The following is a 17,012-nucleotide window of genomic DNA, read 5'->3' as shown; positions in this document are numbered from 1 at the left end:
AAATAGAATATAGTAATCACAACTAAGTTCGATATCATCACCATGAACATCAGCACATGTATCATCGGTCCACTCATAATAAATTGAGCACAGAGTCCACGATTCAGCGGACTCAATTTATCGTTGGCCACAAAAAAAACATACGGTGTCTTTTTTGCTATATCAAAATTTTATGTTATTTGTCTTCAATAATTTTGTTTTTTCGGCATCTTTATTTACTACATGGAAAAAAAATTGTGGTTCTTCTAACTGCAATATTGTAGTAAAACATGTGTAGTAGCGAGTACTCCATATGTGGTAAAGGATACTACATAAATAGTACTGATTTTATCACACATGTGGTTTAGGTTATTCCAAGTTGGAGTTGGTGTTTCTTTACTCCAACTTGTAGTAACCTCAACTACAGCTACTGTTGTAGCAACTACAATTTTTTTCCGTGTAACAGTATTGCAAATCTCTCCTTTCATTTAATTAGATACAAACAGTTTTAGTATATTCATATTTTTTAAATAAAAGTAAAAGATTTTTTTACTTTTTTTTGTGGTGGTCCGTTTTACCCGCCTGGGAAAAAAATTTTTTCTACTGTAACTGGAAATTTGGTGTAATTACTTCAAATGGAAGTAAAAAAAAGAAGATTCACCGTATTCAAATCCACAAAAATCCATTATTTTCTTAGCGCTTCCGTTTTGCGCGCCGTTTTACTGTATAAATATGTAATAAAAAGACTGCTCATTAAATCTACATATTTATTGGATCGTTAGTTATCAGTATTGCTATATGTGATTAAGCACTATTAATAAGTTTATTATTTATTTATTTTGCAATTATTATTTTGATTGCAGACATCCAGGAGATAATCCTTTCTATAGCAACATTGACAGCATGCCGGACATTCGACCACGCCGGAAATCGATACCATTGGTCTCGGAGTTGGTACGTAGTTGATTATCCATTATCCTTTATATTCATTTGATGCATATATGCATATATATTCAATATTACTATTATTATTACTATTATTATTATAATTATCATTATCATTATAATTATTATTATTATTATTATTATTATTATTATTATTATTTTCATTATTATTATTATTATTTTCATTATTATTATTATTATTATTATTATTATTATTATTATTATTATTATTATTATTTTATTATTATTATCATGTGTTACAGTCTATATTGACAGACATAGATTAACTCAAAAGACCACATTATCTTTTGTCTCGCTCGTCACATTGGTATTAGTCATTGTTGTGGTCATCAAAACAATTGTTTACATTTTTATTTATTCATCTGTTTAATTTAATAATTCAAATTTATAAAAAAAAAAATTTTTTTCAATTACTTTTTAAAAAGAGATTTTTACTTTCGATCAAGAAAAATTTTTTTGACTGAAAAAATTTAACGTTTTCTCTTTAATTGCGTTCATATCGGATTGAGAACTCGAAAAAAAAAAATAAAAAGTTAAAATTCTTAAATTAATTACGATAGAAAATTGCACTGTAAAAAATCAGAAGTGAATACAGATTTTATTTTAATCCGAATTTACTCTCACTCAGAGTTCTGGAGCTTTAAAAAATAATCACTCCGCATACGGATTAAATAAGAAGTTTCTTTTTTCAGCAGACTGATTTCAGAGTGACGCGGATTTTATATCAATTTTTAATACTTAAATAAATTTTAATTTAATAGAAATGACTGTTCATGAGAATCATAATTATAAAATTTTTTACTAATTCACTGAATTATAATTACATGTAATACATAGTAAAGACATATAATTATTGAATAGATACAGTGACATAGTTTTTACAATATAAAACATTATTTCCTTTTTATGGTTGATGTCAGTCATGTGACAGTTTGTAATTCAGTGAAATTATATAATGATAGAAAATTACAAAATCTATTTCTTTAACTTTATAAGCGTAAAAGTTTTCATCATCAGCTGCTTATAATTTTTTTAAAATTATTTTGCGTGAATATATGGAAAGGAAGCTCGTAATTATTTCTGTACTCAACAAAACTGTCAAAATAAAAAAGACCTCACAATGCATTAGTAATTTACTACAGCAGTTTTTACTACGATTTCATTCTGCGGAGGTTTATTATAATTCATATGTTCCAGAACTCCTCTTCGGAGCGAAATTCACAAATCTACTCCGCATTCACTCCGGATTTACTCCGCGTTAAATCCGCAAATTTTTCACGGTAGAAATATAAAAATATTAAAAAAATTAGAAACGATAATTTAAAAATTTTTATTTCTGCAATAGGAAAATTTTTTCAAACATGTAAAAATTGAAATTAATCTTCACTTTGACACAATTCTCTTTTTTAAAACGAATATTTAAATCTGAATAATTTAATTTTAAACTGACAAAAAGGTTTGTGTTATAATTGTAAACATTAAAATAATAAAAATAAATAGTATAATAAATTTCATAAAAATTATTCACAACTTTCTGACACATAAATAATTTTAATAAATTTATCCATTTTCACGTCCAGCCAACAGCCAGCATAAATAAAAATAATCCATTCATACAAATAACTTTAACAACTTTTTTAATTTAAAAATTTTTATTTTTAATACTTCTATCCTATTTTATTTTTATCATCTATTCAGGTGACCTTTTTTTCTATTGTTTTGTCTAGACAACACTAGAAAAAGTTATCCGTAACTTACAAGACACTAAAAAATAAATTATAATAAAAAAAAAAAATAATAATAATAATAACAAGCATTTTATTTCAATACATTTGACTACAACAATAACCATATACTTTTTTTTTTTATAATTAAACTATGTTTACGGATTTTTCTTATTTTCCATTGTGGCCAAAGAAAATTATAGACAAAAACCTCACATTTTTTTTTTATTTATATATTCTCTTATCTATACAAAAGTACTTATTCATAATAATAATAATGATGATAAAAAAAATAATAATAGATAATGATGATGATAATTACAAGCTAAATATTTTTCTAGGGCGCCCGAGCGAAATCTGGGTTGTGTGTGATAAATATTTTTTTGTTTATAGCAAATATATACAGTACTAATACATGATATATATAAAAATGATTTTAAAAGTATCTTTAAATAAATATGTGTTCTGCGTTTCAGTGTACCACGCGGATTATAACGCGAATCGTGACTATTAATTCAAGGATAATCTATTTTTTTTTATAATTTTTTTTTTATTTATTTTCTACTAAATTATTTATTCCAACTAAAATTTATTTAAATGCAATGTTCTTTTTTTAAATATTTAAAATTATTTTTTGTCTAAAATAAGGGAGACCGCTACCTTTAGGAATCGTAAAAAATTAATAAGGATTTTTTTTTTGTTGTAGAAAATTTTATTTTTGACGGCGCGTAAGTTTGAGAAAATTTTTAAACGTGATTCCACGATATGTTTTTTCTTATTGAATACATTTGAAGATACTTATTTACTTGTGTATAAAATTTACAACTCATTTAAAAAATTGTTAATTAATTTAACGGGTAATTTTTATTCATCAAAATCTATTGCTAAAAAATAAAGCAAAAATGTACAGCTGTTTTAAATTTAAAAATAAGATCAATTTTCCAAATTTCGAGATCGAGTACTTCAAATTAAAATTCTGAGTAAACTATCACGGGTACAATAAAAATATATAGAAAACAATTTATAGAGGATAAAATTTCATAAACAATTCTGTCAACACTTTTTTTTTTTCGAATCTAATAGTTTTGCCAAAATTCATAGTTAAAAATTTTGAAGTTATTTCAACTATCAAAAATTTTTAAATTAAAAGATCGAGTATTTGAAATTGAAATTCTAGTTGAACTCTTAAAGACACCATAAAAATAGATAGGAATTTATTTGTAGAAAACTAATTTTCAATAAAATTGTATTGATATATTTTTATCGTATCTTTTTTATTTTAATATCCACATCCAATATTTATGTTTGCTCCATTTCAATAAGACTGAATACTTCAATAAAATCAATGAAAATCTTAAATTTTACAAATTCTGATTTCTAAAAAATATTTTATTCTTTAAATTATAGATTTTTCCACCCAAATATTCAGAGTATTTTTTTTATTTTTTTTAGCCCACCAAAAAAAAATGACATCACCACGTAGTTATTTTTCGCGCGGTAAAATAATTATCGATAAAATCATCCGACCCCTGAAAGTACTTTTTAATCGAGATTACCCCAAAGCTAGCGGTCTCCTAAATAAAAATTCACAAACCTTTGTGTTACCCTGTATGTTAAGTGTGAATTATTTTTCAATCTAATTGTTTATTGTGTTTTGTATATTCCCGTTCTCAACATCAGATTTTTATTTTATTTTATTTTTATAAAATAACAAGAAATTCACCAGAATTTTTTATCTTCGATAAATTCCAATCAAACCAATACAGTAAAAAATATTGTCTCAAAAACCCATATATTTAAAATCGTCTACTAAATTTTTATAAATTTTTTTTTTGTTACTTCGACCATTTAAAAAAATATAAAATATCTCAAATTTTAAAAAATAACCCTAGAGTTTTACATTTAACATAAAAATTAGAATTCTCTGTTTTTAACTCAATAAAATATTTTTTACTGCACATATATTTAAATTCTCGTGATTTTCTTATTATAGTAGTTTATATATCTAATGTGATTGTGTATAAGGCGCGAGTTGTGACAATTAACACCCGAAGTGTTCAACACAACATGCGTCTCATACGTAATTATACTAGATATATACATTAATTTTTGTAATAAATATTCGAAAAGTACGGCAATTACTGGCTATAAACGGTAAATAATCTAGAGCATTTACAAAAACATGATAAATTTTATCACTAGATGAGTTACTTCGATACTTTTTTCATGCTAGCTATAAATCGTATGGCTAGAAAATAATGTTTTTCGCACGACTGACGTGACAACGATCAATTGAGTCTCTATATTATCCACTGTGATATTATTTTTATCTGCCAAATATAGGCAATAAATGTCGTACATTTCGAATAGATGTTACAAAATAGTATCTTATACATCTTGTGGTATCGGTATTAGACTCGAGTATAACTTTGGCGACACGAACGAAGCGAGTATCGCCAACATACGAGAGTGTAATACTCGATGCCGCTAGATATATACAATAGTTTATGTAATGAGTGCACGAAGAAAAACGTCGTTAAATTTCTATATTAACTTAACTAAAATTCACTTAAAAGAGAAGAAAATGTCAACTTTGATGTTATGTCGTATCAATTAATATATAAGTAAACCTTAGTGGCATTCTTAAGGAAGTTTTATGTAAATCTGTGTCTTAAGTCTTGAGCAAATCTGCTTGATTAGTCTTGGAAAAGTATCACGCAAGATACTTCCGTAAGATATCTTAAGGAAATCTGTTGCAATATTTAGCTGCAGAATTACTTATGATACCTGCAAATGACTACCCCTTACTTCTTGAGCCACGTATTCAGCATTAGTATAGTAAATTCACTGCCGTGCTTAGGAAAAGGGCAGTAACTTCACGCTGCTTTTCTATTTAATCCATGAAAAAATGGATTAGATCTACGTAGATCTGAAAATTATTATATTATACAATTTAATTTGATCTACATAGATCTTTGTAGATCACAGATCTACGAGCATCTAAAAATTATTTCCAAAAAGAAAAAAGCAGTTAAATCATTTATTAACCCTAATCCGGTGTCGTGAATGAATTCGTAGGTCTTCTTTGGACTTCTAACTATGCTATGAAAATCACTTTTTTAATAACCATTTTCATCAAAATTCGGAAGCATGAAGGCTGTTTACAGCAGAATATCTGGACACAAACGCATCATGTTCAACCGATTAGGTTAATTAATTAAGTCGTTGAAATCTATAGATTTTATTTATTATATTATTTATAATAATTTGTGTATTCAAGCGGGCTTAGTATTCAAGGTATAGTAGATAATTAACTTTTGTTTACGAAAAAACGTCATCTGCTGGTCTCGAACCTGGAACCTTCCTATTACAAGTCGAAGCTACTACCGCAACACCAATTCACGACCTTGATAACGCGTAGTTTTTGTCATATTAATTTACCTATAAAGTACTAACTTATCCGATAAACTAGAAAACATTAAAAATTTTTGTTCGTTGTTGAAGAACATAATTATTTTGAAAAATTAAATTGTCAGTATAAACTATTTCACAAGTGTTTAAAAATGATTAATAAAAATATAATGCTCAAACAGCAGTGTAGAGTAAGAAAAATATTATTTTTGTAAAAATATAATATAAAAGCAAAGTCCACTATTGAAAATTCAAACGTTCCAACGGCTTAGTGCGAATAATTATTAACTTTGATTGATTATTTTCTAATTTAGATTTATTTTAAATTATTTGCGCACTATTAATTATTTCTAATTTGTATATAACAAGTCTTAGTATTAATTACTTAGTATGATTGAATAGAATGTTTAGAAATTGTAGATAGAAATGAACTTTGGTTTTCTAAAATAAAAGAAAAAAAATTATTGAACCCTAATGAAATCAGTGAATATGGTCATTGAACAAAAAATATAAAAAGCTAATTGAAGCTTAGAGTATCAGCTTTAACGTACTTTTTACAAAATATTTTGTATATATTTATGATATCATATAAGATTTTGAATATGATATTATGAGACATAAAGTCACTCAATATTTTGTAAACACCTTTAAATTAATGGCATTAGATATCTTTAGTAATTCTGCAACAACTTTCACCTAAAATTGTTATAGTAAAAAAAAATCTTGGTTAAGAAATACTGCAGGCTGTTTCTACAGATTTCCGTAAGTTGTTAGAAAAAGATCTTAAATAAGACGATGAAATCTGCAAAAAGTATGCTCATGAAATCCATCTTCTTCAAGTCTTGTTTAAATTTTCCATAAGAAATTTGTTGAAAGACTTTTATCAAACAACTTGCTTAAGACAATGCTACTAGGAAGGTTATAAAATTAAGCTGATGGATTGATCCACACATGCGCGAGCTGATTAATTAAATGCGCATGTGCATTCTGGATATTTTTGTCATGTTAATAAGACGACTAAGTTCAAAGTGACATCATAAAAGATAAAGCTAATAAATTAGCTATTGACGAATCATTGAGTAGGAATATACTCGGCCCATTTCATAGAAATCTTGTGATTTAACATACAAAGTAATGATATAAAATATATTAAATCACAGTTTTGTCCAATCAGAAAGGATATAAAATTATATGAAGCTTTTAGTAATTTAACGGCGTATTCTTCGGTCATTAGTTACATAAAATAACTTATGATAAAATTGAATATTAGTTAACAATTGAAAAAAAAAATTTGAACTAACCAGCATATGATGCTATTCTTTGTTTGTTCTCTGTGGCGCCCATTGTTGTATCTACCTGAATCACCTGACAAAATAAAACCACTTACTGAACCTCTCAATAAACTCAAATAAATCTCCACCTCCAGGTCTTGAAGGTACTAATTAAATGCCTCCTTAGTCAACAGAATTTAAAACAACAAATAATTAAAAAAAAATATATATATATATTATATTTTTTATTAACAATTGCTTGCTCGAACGTTGCATGATTATTTATTACTCGTTCTATTATTCTCTGTCTATCTCTATCTTTTTCTATTTCTATCTCTTGTCATTTCTTCTCTCAACTTCTTCATATCTTTCTATCTATCAATCAAATCTATAAATCTATCTATCAATAAATCTATTTATCTGTTCCATCAAGTCATCAATTATAAAAAAAAAACCATAATCATAATCCTTTAATTGATGTAATTAATTAATTAACAAATCCTTCTAAACGCATTTTATTTGAATTAAAATTCCTTTTAAAGAGTTAAAGTTAAATTTTTTTACTTAATTATTATGTTTTGTATTTAGCAAGCCCTCGTTGTTACCAAATATGCAAAAAAAAGAAAAAAAAAACATTATCTATTTTTCTTAGTCTCTTCGACCTAACTTGAGTTTTCTTGTTCTACGCACAAGCACGCTTTCGCGCGAATCCTCGAGATCGAAAAAGAAAAGCAAACTGGAGATTGTGTGGTAATTATGTAAACAAGGATTACTTGGACCGCTTGCTAGAGCTTATGCTTTTTTTTTTTTAATTCACAGAATCTATTAACAATAATATTTATTAACAGGTAAATTTATATTAACAATAACAATAACAATAACAATAATTATGTATTAATATTCAAATTCAATTTTTATAACTTAATTAATTTTTTAGTTACTACAAGATAACAATAAATCGAAGGATCGCGATGATCGCGAAGCTTTCCTCCACATTTTTGCATGTTTTTTCCTTCGCGATATGAAAATGTGTCTTATTAAATACACTAATCCATTGAATTTCATCGAAAGTGAATTCGGTTTTAATGTGGGATTCAAATTTGAGATAAAAAAAAATTATATTTAAAAAATTTTTTTTTCATTCAGTCTAATACAAATTAAAAGAAAAATTAGAAGTTTTTTTGAAATAAATTTTTAAAAATAATTATTCATGTTTTTTTTTTTTTAATAATTTTTATTCTTCAAAATAAGAAAAAATCAGGAAATTAGAAAATTGTTTTTCAAAAGCCAACGATTTAACAAAATGAGATGATACTTTTATAAGCAACTCATATATTTCTGTTTATTGTTTTCTAAAAACGAAAATAATTATCGTAAAAAAATGAAATTAAAACTAAAATTCTTAGCTACCATCTTAAATTATAAAATTGAAGCGAAATAAAAATTCCTGTAAATTTTAACGAACTTTGAATTTAAAAAAAATGAACTGTATGGCTGCGTTGTAATTTTTTTTTAATGCCAATTATTTTAAAGACTTTTCCCATTAAATTACTTGTGAGAATTTTTAAAGCTGTCTAATAGCAAAAAACAAAAGTTCTAATTCTTTTTTTCTCTAGTTTAAAATAAAAAGTTAATTGCGTTTTTTTACCAAAAGAAATATCAAGAAAAAATAAAATTTTAAAAAGCCATCGGCTAAAGTTGTAAAATATAATTTTTTTTACTGTAATTTTTCCAAAAAATGATTATTCGATTGGTGTATTTAAAAATAAGACTTTTTTTCATAAGAAAAAAAAAACAGTATAATATTACGTTTGGTCTTCACACGTGTGTCTTTAAAACTAATAATCCTGAGATATCGCACGCAGACTGCATCCAGCGTGATATTTAAAAGTAGCAAGGTAGCAGTAGCCTTAGTCTGTAGTAAGAATGTATAGAACTAAAAAAAATTAAAGACGAAAAATATTAAATAGTCTAGGTCCTCGCTTACATCACGAAGCGCAGCCATGTGTCATAAATGATAATTATTTAATACTAATAAATAATTTATTAAAAAAATTTATATTTTAAGAGGAAGTACCTCTGGGTGTGTGAGTGTGTGTGCGACCAAACAACAAGACACATATTACAGAATTGCACGATACGTGCAAAATCTTAATTAAAATCTTTGTGGTCACAAAGTCCCAGCTGCCATCATACTCCCACCCAATTACCATACACTGATTCAATTAGAACTTTTCACTTGCTATACATATATATTAATCCACAACATAATTCATATATTTTATCCCATAACACCCTTACTATTATAATTAATTTATAACATTTAAATTTGTCATATATATTATACCCATGTAAGTAAAGTCTGTTCTTTAAAACTTCATAGTTAACTTCCAAATTTGACACAATTCTGGACTTTGAGTTGATCATTTATCGTATTTTTAAAAAATTCAAGAGTAAAAAAATTTTTAATTTCCCAGACGTTGTTCGGAAAAATTTCTTATAAAGATTCAAAAAAATGTTCATAGTTAGTTTTTAAGTCTTTTTTTCAATGTTTTTCAAACCAGCAAAATTCTCAGATTAAATTATTTTTGCTTAAAAAATTCAAAAACTTTTGACTGCTTTCAAAGTTCCAAAAATTATCAATTCAAAGTTCAGAGCTATGTCGAATTTGAATGTTCAAGACTATGAAAATTTTTAGAACGAATTTCTTTCATACAGGTATATACTATATACACAAACATACGACGACTCATTTTGAAAACTATTTTTTTAATAACAAGGCTTCTCATTACATATAAAGTGACATTTAAATAGTTCCGCTAGTTATAGAACTTTTTTTTTGAAGCTTGTTCATTATTAACAATTGAATACTAATTACATTATTATTTTAATCGAGTCTAAGTGCAGATAAAAACAATAAAAAAATTTTTTTAAATTACGCGCTCTACATTTAATGGTGATGATTATCATATTGTAGTTTTATTTTAAATATTTTTACGACAGAGGACAGTAAAATAATTAAAGAAATTTTTTTTTTGCCATTGGTGTGAAAAAAACTTTGAAGCCTTTTTGTAATTAAAGGCGTGATATAAGTAACAAGTTTTTTGAATGAAAAAAAGAAATTTTTTCTTTCATTTAAAATGGAGCCACTATTATTGATTTTATTATTTAAAAGTTAATGCAAAAAAATTAAAATTACGGGTGTTATAATAAAAATATGACAAAAATGTATATAAATGATTTGATAGTTTATTAAATTATCTACAAAAAAGGTCTGATTAAATTTTTACATACACCCAATAATTTAAGCGTAATTGCAACTTTAATAGAAAAATTAACTTTTTACATCTTATTCGGAAATAAATTGATCCTTCATATATTTTTTCCTATAACTTTAAAACTATCAGAGATAAATTAATAATCATTGAGACTTTTTTTGTAGTAAATTAAATTTCCAACAATTTTTGTTCGAAAAATTTTTTTCTAAAACTTGTAGTTAAGATAAAAATTTAATTTAAAATTAAATTATTTCTCTTTATTATCGCAACCACTAAATATTTCAATGGTAATCATTACTATCGAATATAATCATTCTATTAAATTTTATAAAGTGTGATAAATTGTAAATAAACTGTAAATATCACAAATATTTAACTAGCACAAATTTTCAATTGAGATACTCCTACCCTCTCACGTAGTTTCCTGTTCATACATATCATGTGTGCACATAAATGATTTTAAAATAAAAATGTACCAAAGAATAAAAAAAAAATTAACGACTTGTGGTAATAAATATTTAACTTAATTAAATACTAATCTGAGTTTTATTTTCGTAGACAATGGCAGCGAAGAGGAGCGCAGCTGGATTAACTTCTGCAGTTCCAAGAGCGACGTTAAATGACGAGGAATTGGTAAGACTACCCTCAGGCCATTTTTTATGATTAATATAGATCCAGGGAATTTTTAATGTCCATAGGAAATTATTCGTTATAATAAAAATGAATAAAAAATTAAAGAAAAAAAAAATTTAGTGATAATGATAAAAAAAGCTGTGACGGGGATTCGAAACCCAGTCTTTAAGTTATCGGTAGTTGATTCTTTTAATATAATGAATTACTCGAGACGTCAGCGGTGATTTAATATAGTCCGGCGACGTCAAGGTTTAAAATGTGTTTTTTTTATTTATTTTAGAAGGAAGTAAAAAAAAATTAATTTAAAAAAAAACCTTTTGTTGAATTTTAAAAAATGTATTTTCTTTTTTCCATATTTAATGTGCGGCATTTTATCCTCATTTCCACGCTATTTTATTTCACGTAAGTGTGGCTCAGTCTCTCTCAAATCTTTCTTTTTTCTATACCACAACATCAATTTATCCTCATACAAAAAAAAATCCTCTTCTTTATTTAATTAATTATTTAATTTTTTTTTTTTTAATATCCTCGAGCCTTACTCTTTTGAAAACTCTTAACCCTCACTCTTTCTTCCGGAGCAACGAGTAGCGATTTAGTGACTCAATATCTATATCAATTTAAATATTATATAGCCAGTGTAGGAAATATATATGACATTTTTATGAATGTACACTATATTTTATATTCATATGTTAAAAACCTAAGGTAAAATAAGACTCCATTTTTGGGACAAAAAAAAATTTTTCTTTTAACTCAGTTGCGGTTTATAAAAAAAAAAAAAAAATAGGGCATTGATCAGTCGGAACAGTATGGGCAATTATAAATTTTTAGTAGAAAAAAATTTTTTTTTTATCTGAATATTTGACTGAAATACAATGGGCTGCAATTGAAAGGAAAAAAAAACTTTACAGTAAAAATTTTAAATTGGTCTACTGTTCAGGCTGACCGAATTTCCCCATAACTTATTTTATAAATTTTAATTATTCATTTTTAAACAAAAAAACATTTTTTTTTTTTCTTAAAAATGGTCTTACTTTGCCTTGGATTGTATATATATGAATATTATAAATAAATATAGAGGTAACCACAAAAAAAGCACATTTTGTGATAACGTCTTGTGTCATAGAAAGCCAGAGATGTAGTGACCCGCACCAATACAATGTAAATATCAGGACTCAGATATAGGAAATAAGATACTCAATAGTATAACAATTTATATTTATAATATAAGTACAATAAATAATCCGCAATATAGATTTACGAATATTATTCCCATTGGATATTTCTACAATATTTTGCTGAACAACTTCGAAACCCAATAGCCATTTCTTTGTTTATTTATAATTTTTCTCAAAATAAATATACCAGATTTTCCATGAAAGAATAACAGGATTTATTAATATTTATTTAGATTTATAAAAATCCTCGTAGATCTAAAAATTTTCATAAGTTTTTTTTTAAATGAACGAAGACTCTGATTATAAGACTTTCGAATTTTATTCAGAGTCTAATAATTTTTTATCCTTTGTTTAGTTTCAATCTATATAGATCTACACTAATACACTGACGTAAATCTAAGCAGAATAATGTATTTACACGCAAAGAAATGTACTGTAAATATACTACTATATAGTGAGAAAAGTAAAGCTGGTATTCCTGTAGTAGCTTAATTATTATTACAATACAGCATAGTAATGAAAATTTTCGTTTGATTTCCCTTTAAAAGTAAAGTAGATATAGATTTGGTGACAAAGTATACTTATATCAATGTCGCCCTGGCGAATCCGAATTACAGTATTTTACAGTAAAAGTGCGGCATTTCAAATTAGCAGTAAAGAACGGTGGTTTACCGTAAAAATGCGACAAGCCTGCGGTATTTTACTGTAAAGTGGAGTATTGCATTGTAAACGCCGTAAAAATAAAAAACATACAGCGCTTACAGTAAAAATGCCGCAAATTACCGTACATTGTCGTATTTTACCGTAAAATACCGTATTTCACATGTCTGGCTACTATTTAGCGGGAATCGCGGGAACTAATTTTGTCAATAGTAGTTAGACATGTGACTGAAAACATCAGTTCCTGCCCAGCATAGGAATGGTTACTATGTTGAACGACAAAGGAACGCATTTGTCCGAGGAGTCTTTCGCATCTCAACACGGCGCCTATACCTATTTTATATCGTAACACATCTACTGCTGAAAGGAACCTGTATTATCTGGTAAGCGACCGGTGACTGTGAACACGATAATCAGTCGTGTTTTCGACATAATGTGTAACATAGTAATAGTTACTATGTTGAATCGTACTCAGTCATATGTAAAAACGACTCACTCCTATTATAACAAGTTACGATCATTCTTGTGTAGCTCAGTAACCATTCCTATCTATTTTTTTCCGTGTAGCAATTTGATAGTTACTTTATTTTTTATATCGTGTGGTAATATTTACAGTACGTTTCACTCTGTGTAGATCTTCGAAGATCGAAATTATTATTTTTTTAACGTATGCATTGAAAGTTCAATATTCGAACGTTGTGTTGCGCTATTAAAGTAACACTTTGGTGTGGTAGTTAACTAAGCTATAGAATTTACTTTCGAGTACACTGTTACAAACTTGAATCACTTTTGGGCACCACTCAAAAGTTAATTTGCTGTAAGACATGTATACAAATCGTGGAACAAACGTCATTCACTTCCACTACGTTGGGTATATACAATTTCAAATTGCATGTGATTTAAAAACAACTAAACAAAATTTTAATATGGAGTTTATTTAAAAAATATAATTTTATTTTTTCATAAGAAAAGGACCAAACAATAAGGTCTTTAAAATAAGGCTCTTGGGTTTTGAAGTCTTGCTGCTGATTTTATTGAGTAAAAAATTGTTGTTTCTTACCTCAGGTTGTAATTTATTAGTTTCATTTTGTTCAATTTATTTACTGTCGGCTTAAATATTAATGTTAATATGCCGTGAATTTAAATTCAATTCAATTATTTTTAGAGAAAGATTTCGTTTTTTATTTTTTTTATTAAAATTTCTTCAGCTCAAAAATTTTGAAAATCAAAATTTCTACTTAAGTATTGAAGATACAATAAAAATATATGAACATAATTTTACAAAAAATTCAATTCTCAACATATTTTTGATGTATTTTTAATATTTCAACCAGGATTTAAATTTTGAAAACTAAGTTTTCAAAATTCGAAATTTTCAATTAATATTTTTTTATAATAATTTATAAAATTTTGTTTAAAATTATTTTTTTGTTAAAATAAACCATCAGGAATATCAGGATTCCAAAAATATATGTTGATTTTTCCTAGTTCATATTAACATTCAAATCTCGCGATTCGATGATATTTCAAAACTGAATGTTTAAAAATTAAAATCAGCCCGTGAATAATAATACTCTTGCATTATTTTGTTCAGAATATATCAACGTTCAACAAAATTAAATTACCAATACTGAATAAAAAAAAAAAAAAACGGTAGCTTTTTCTATGAGTTGTAATTTAAAAAATTATTGAGCTCTCATAATTCTTAAAACAAATAAAAAGTATGAATATAACAACCTGAGTTGATACTAAAAAATAATAGAGTAAATACAGATAATTAAAAAATGTCTGGTTAATAAATAACTGATAAAAGAAATAAAAAAATTGTAGAAGTACTCATAATACCCTATAGAGCTTTTTAGCGGATCGATATGCTTCACAATTCACACGAGCAGACAAGAGTACCAGAGAATTTAAAATTATTTAAAAGCTATAAATTCACAGTAGCAAAAAAGTACTGAAAGATATTGAACCTCTAACAAAAAAAAAAAAAAATAAGTAAATAAACCAACCGTTTTTTAGTAACAAAAGAACTGATAAGCATGTGAAGTATGAGATCCCTGAAACATGTACCTAATCTAGACCTTGAAGAATATAAATATATATGAAAAACTCAGCAATTCCGTGATAAAGAAAAAAAAATGGTATCGCGAATCTCTGACCGAGTTTGTGTGCTCCATGCCTCCTCTGCAGAAGATGCACGTATACAAGAAAACGCTTCAAGCGATGATCTACCCAATATCTTCAACGACGCCTCACAACTTTGTAACCTGGACCGCAACATCTCCAACATACTGTTACGAATGCGAGGGATTACTTTGGGGTATTGCACGTCAGGGTGTACGTTGCATGGAATGCGGCGTCAAGTGTCACGAAAAATGTAAAGATCTGCTCAATGCTGACTGCCTGCAGAGTAAGTTAAAAAGTAATATTACCAATTTATTATATATTTATATCAATTAAGTAGAAGGTCAACTAGAATTACATCTACCTCCATTTCGCTTCACCTTTTTTTTTTTAAATATTATGCCAGCTGACAAAATATAAGTGCGTCTTTAATAATTTTATAGTTTATTCTTTTTTGTTACACGCAAAAAAATAAATAATAAATTTTATTCCGATTTTTATTGATTTTTATTGTTTGAACAATAAACCCGCATCAAAGAAGGTAATTCATAAATAATATAATATTCAAAGCGAAAAAGTATAAGAGTGATTCTCTAAAATATATTGATGTGAAAAAAAAAATAAAATATTCACTCTTGGTATTTAAATTTTATTGTTTGAAGTGATAAAATACGTCTTGCCATGTAGGTATAGTCGAATCAGTAATACTTTAGGTTAATTTTTTCACATACATTGGAAGCCCACAAACATAATTAAAATTTTATTGTTTTCTATTATAAGAACTGATGCGCTTAAGATATACATTCTATAATTTGAAGAAATTAATAATTATATAACGTTGTATATAAAATCAATTGCTCGACATTGAAAATTTTATTTATCATACTGAATGTTTTTTTACTTTTTTACTACAAACTTTAATGTTCCAAAAAGCTAATGTTGAAGCTAAAGCGTTAAATTATGTTAATTATTTTTTTTTATCTACCAAACAGTAATTACTATTACTTGTAACATGATTTATTTATACATAAACTTTAAATGTCAATATCTAAATTAAGATTATTATAATTTATTCTATAAAATCACGAAATTAATGTTCGAAATCAGTGACCATATTCTGTCTAAATTTTTAGTTATATACCCAATACCTTTGGATTCAAATGAAAAATTCAATTTTTTTTTTTAAATACTTAAGCCGAGATTCGAACCCACTACCTGTGAAGAAAGATTTAAAGTGAAAAGTCTTATAACTTAAGAACTATTGAAGTTATCTTAATAATTTTTACTCTTATCTTAATTTTAATTAGAATAAAAAGAATAAAATTATTCTAGAATCAAATATATATAGTTAGCTTACTAATTGGCGTGTAACTAATTCTCAGTACTAATTTATCGTCTTCCGTTGAAAGTTTAACTAAATGTGACGTCAGTGATATTATTAAAGTTTAACAGATGATAGAATGATAATTAAGAGTATTGAAAATAATAACCGGGGGTAACAAGCAATTTATGTTAATATTAATAATAATTCATGACGCATTTCCACTAGTTTCATATTAGTTTGTTAGCGAGTATTGTTGTATTATTAAGTGAATAACGTGACTGTATTAATTAATAACTTTTCTTATAGGGGCCGCGGAGAAAAGTTCAAAGCATGGGGCCGAAGATAAAGCCAACAGCATCATAACAGCCATGAAGGAAAGAATGAAGCAACGGGAGCTCGAGAAACCGGAAATATTCGAGCTTATTCGGTGAGAATAATTTTATATTTATTTTTATATTTAA

General features: G+C 26.4%; 1 protein-coding gene across 13 annotated transcripts in view; it reads left to right on the top strand.

Annotated features, from left to right (window-relative positions):
• The window catches only part of LOC130673438 (protein unc-13 homolog B-like), a 167,007-nt gene that overhangs the window by 115,060 nt on the left and 34,935 nt on the right, over positions 1 to 17,012 (top strand). For 7 of the 13 annotated variants that reach the window (XM_057478453.1, XM_057478454.1, XM_057478452.1 and 4 more), the window contains 4 exons: positions 843 to 933; positions 11,188 to 11,262; positions 15,294 to 15,525; positions 16,858 to 16,978. In XM_057478453.1, the coding sequence (XP_057334436.1) occupies positions 843 to 933; positions 11,188 to 11,262; positions 15,294 to 15,525; positions 16,858 to 16,978 (519 nt within the window). The remainder of the gene's footprint in view (positions 1 to 842; positions 934 to 11,187; positions 11,263 to 15,293; positions 15,526 to 16,857; positions 16,979 to 17,012) is intronic. The other 6 variants (XM_057478456.1, XM_057478449.1, XM_057478446.1 and 3 more) reach the window with 2 other exon arrangements.

This window comes from Microplitis mediator, chromosome 8 (genome assembly GCF_029852145.1).
Source record: "Microplitis mediator isolate UGA2020A chromosome 8, iyMicMedi2.1, whole genome shotgun sequence".
Taxonomy (NCBI): Eukaryota; Metazoa; Arthropoda; class Insecta; order Hymenoptera; family Braconidae; genus Microplitis; species Microplitis mediator.
This window is presented reverse-complemented; position numbering and strand designations above follow the sequence as displayed.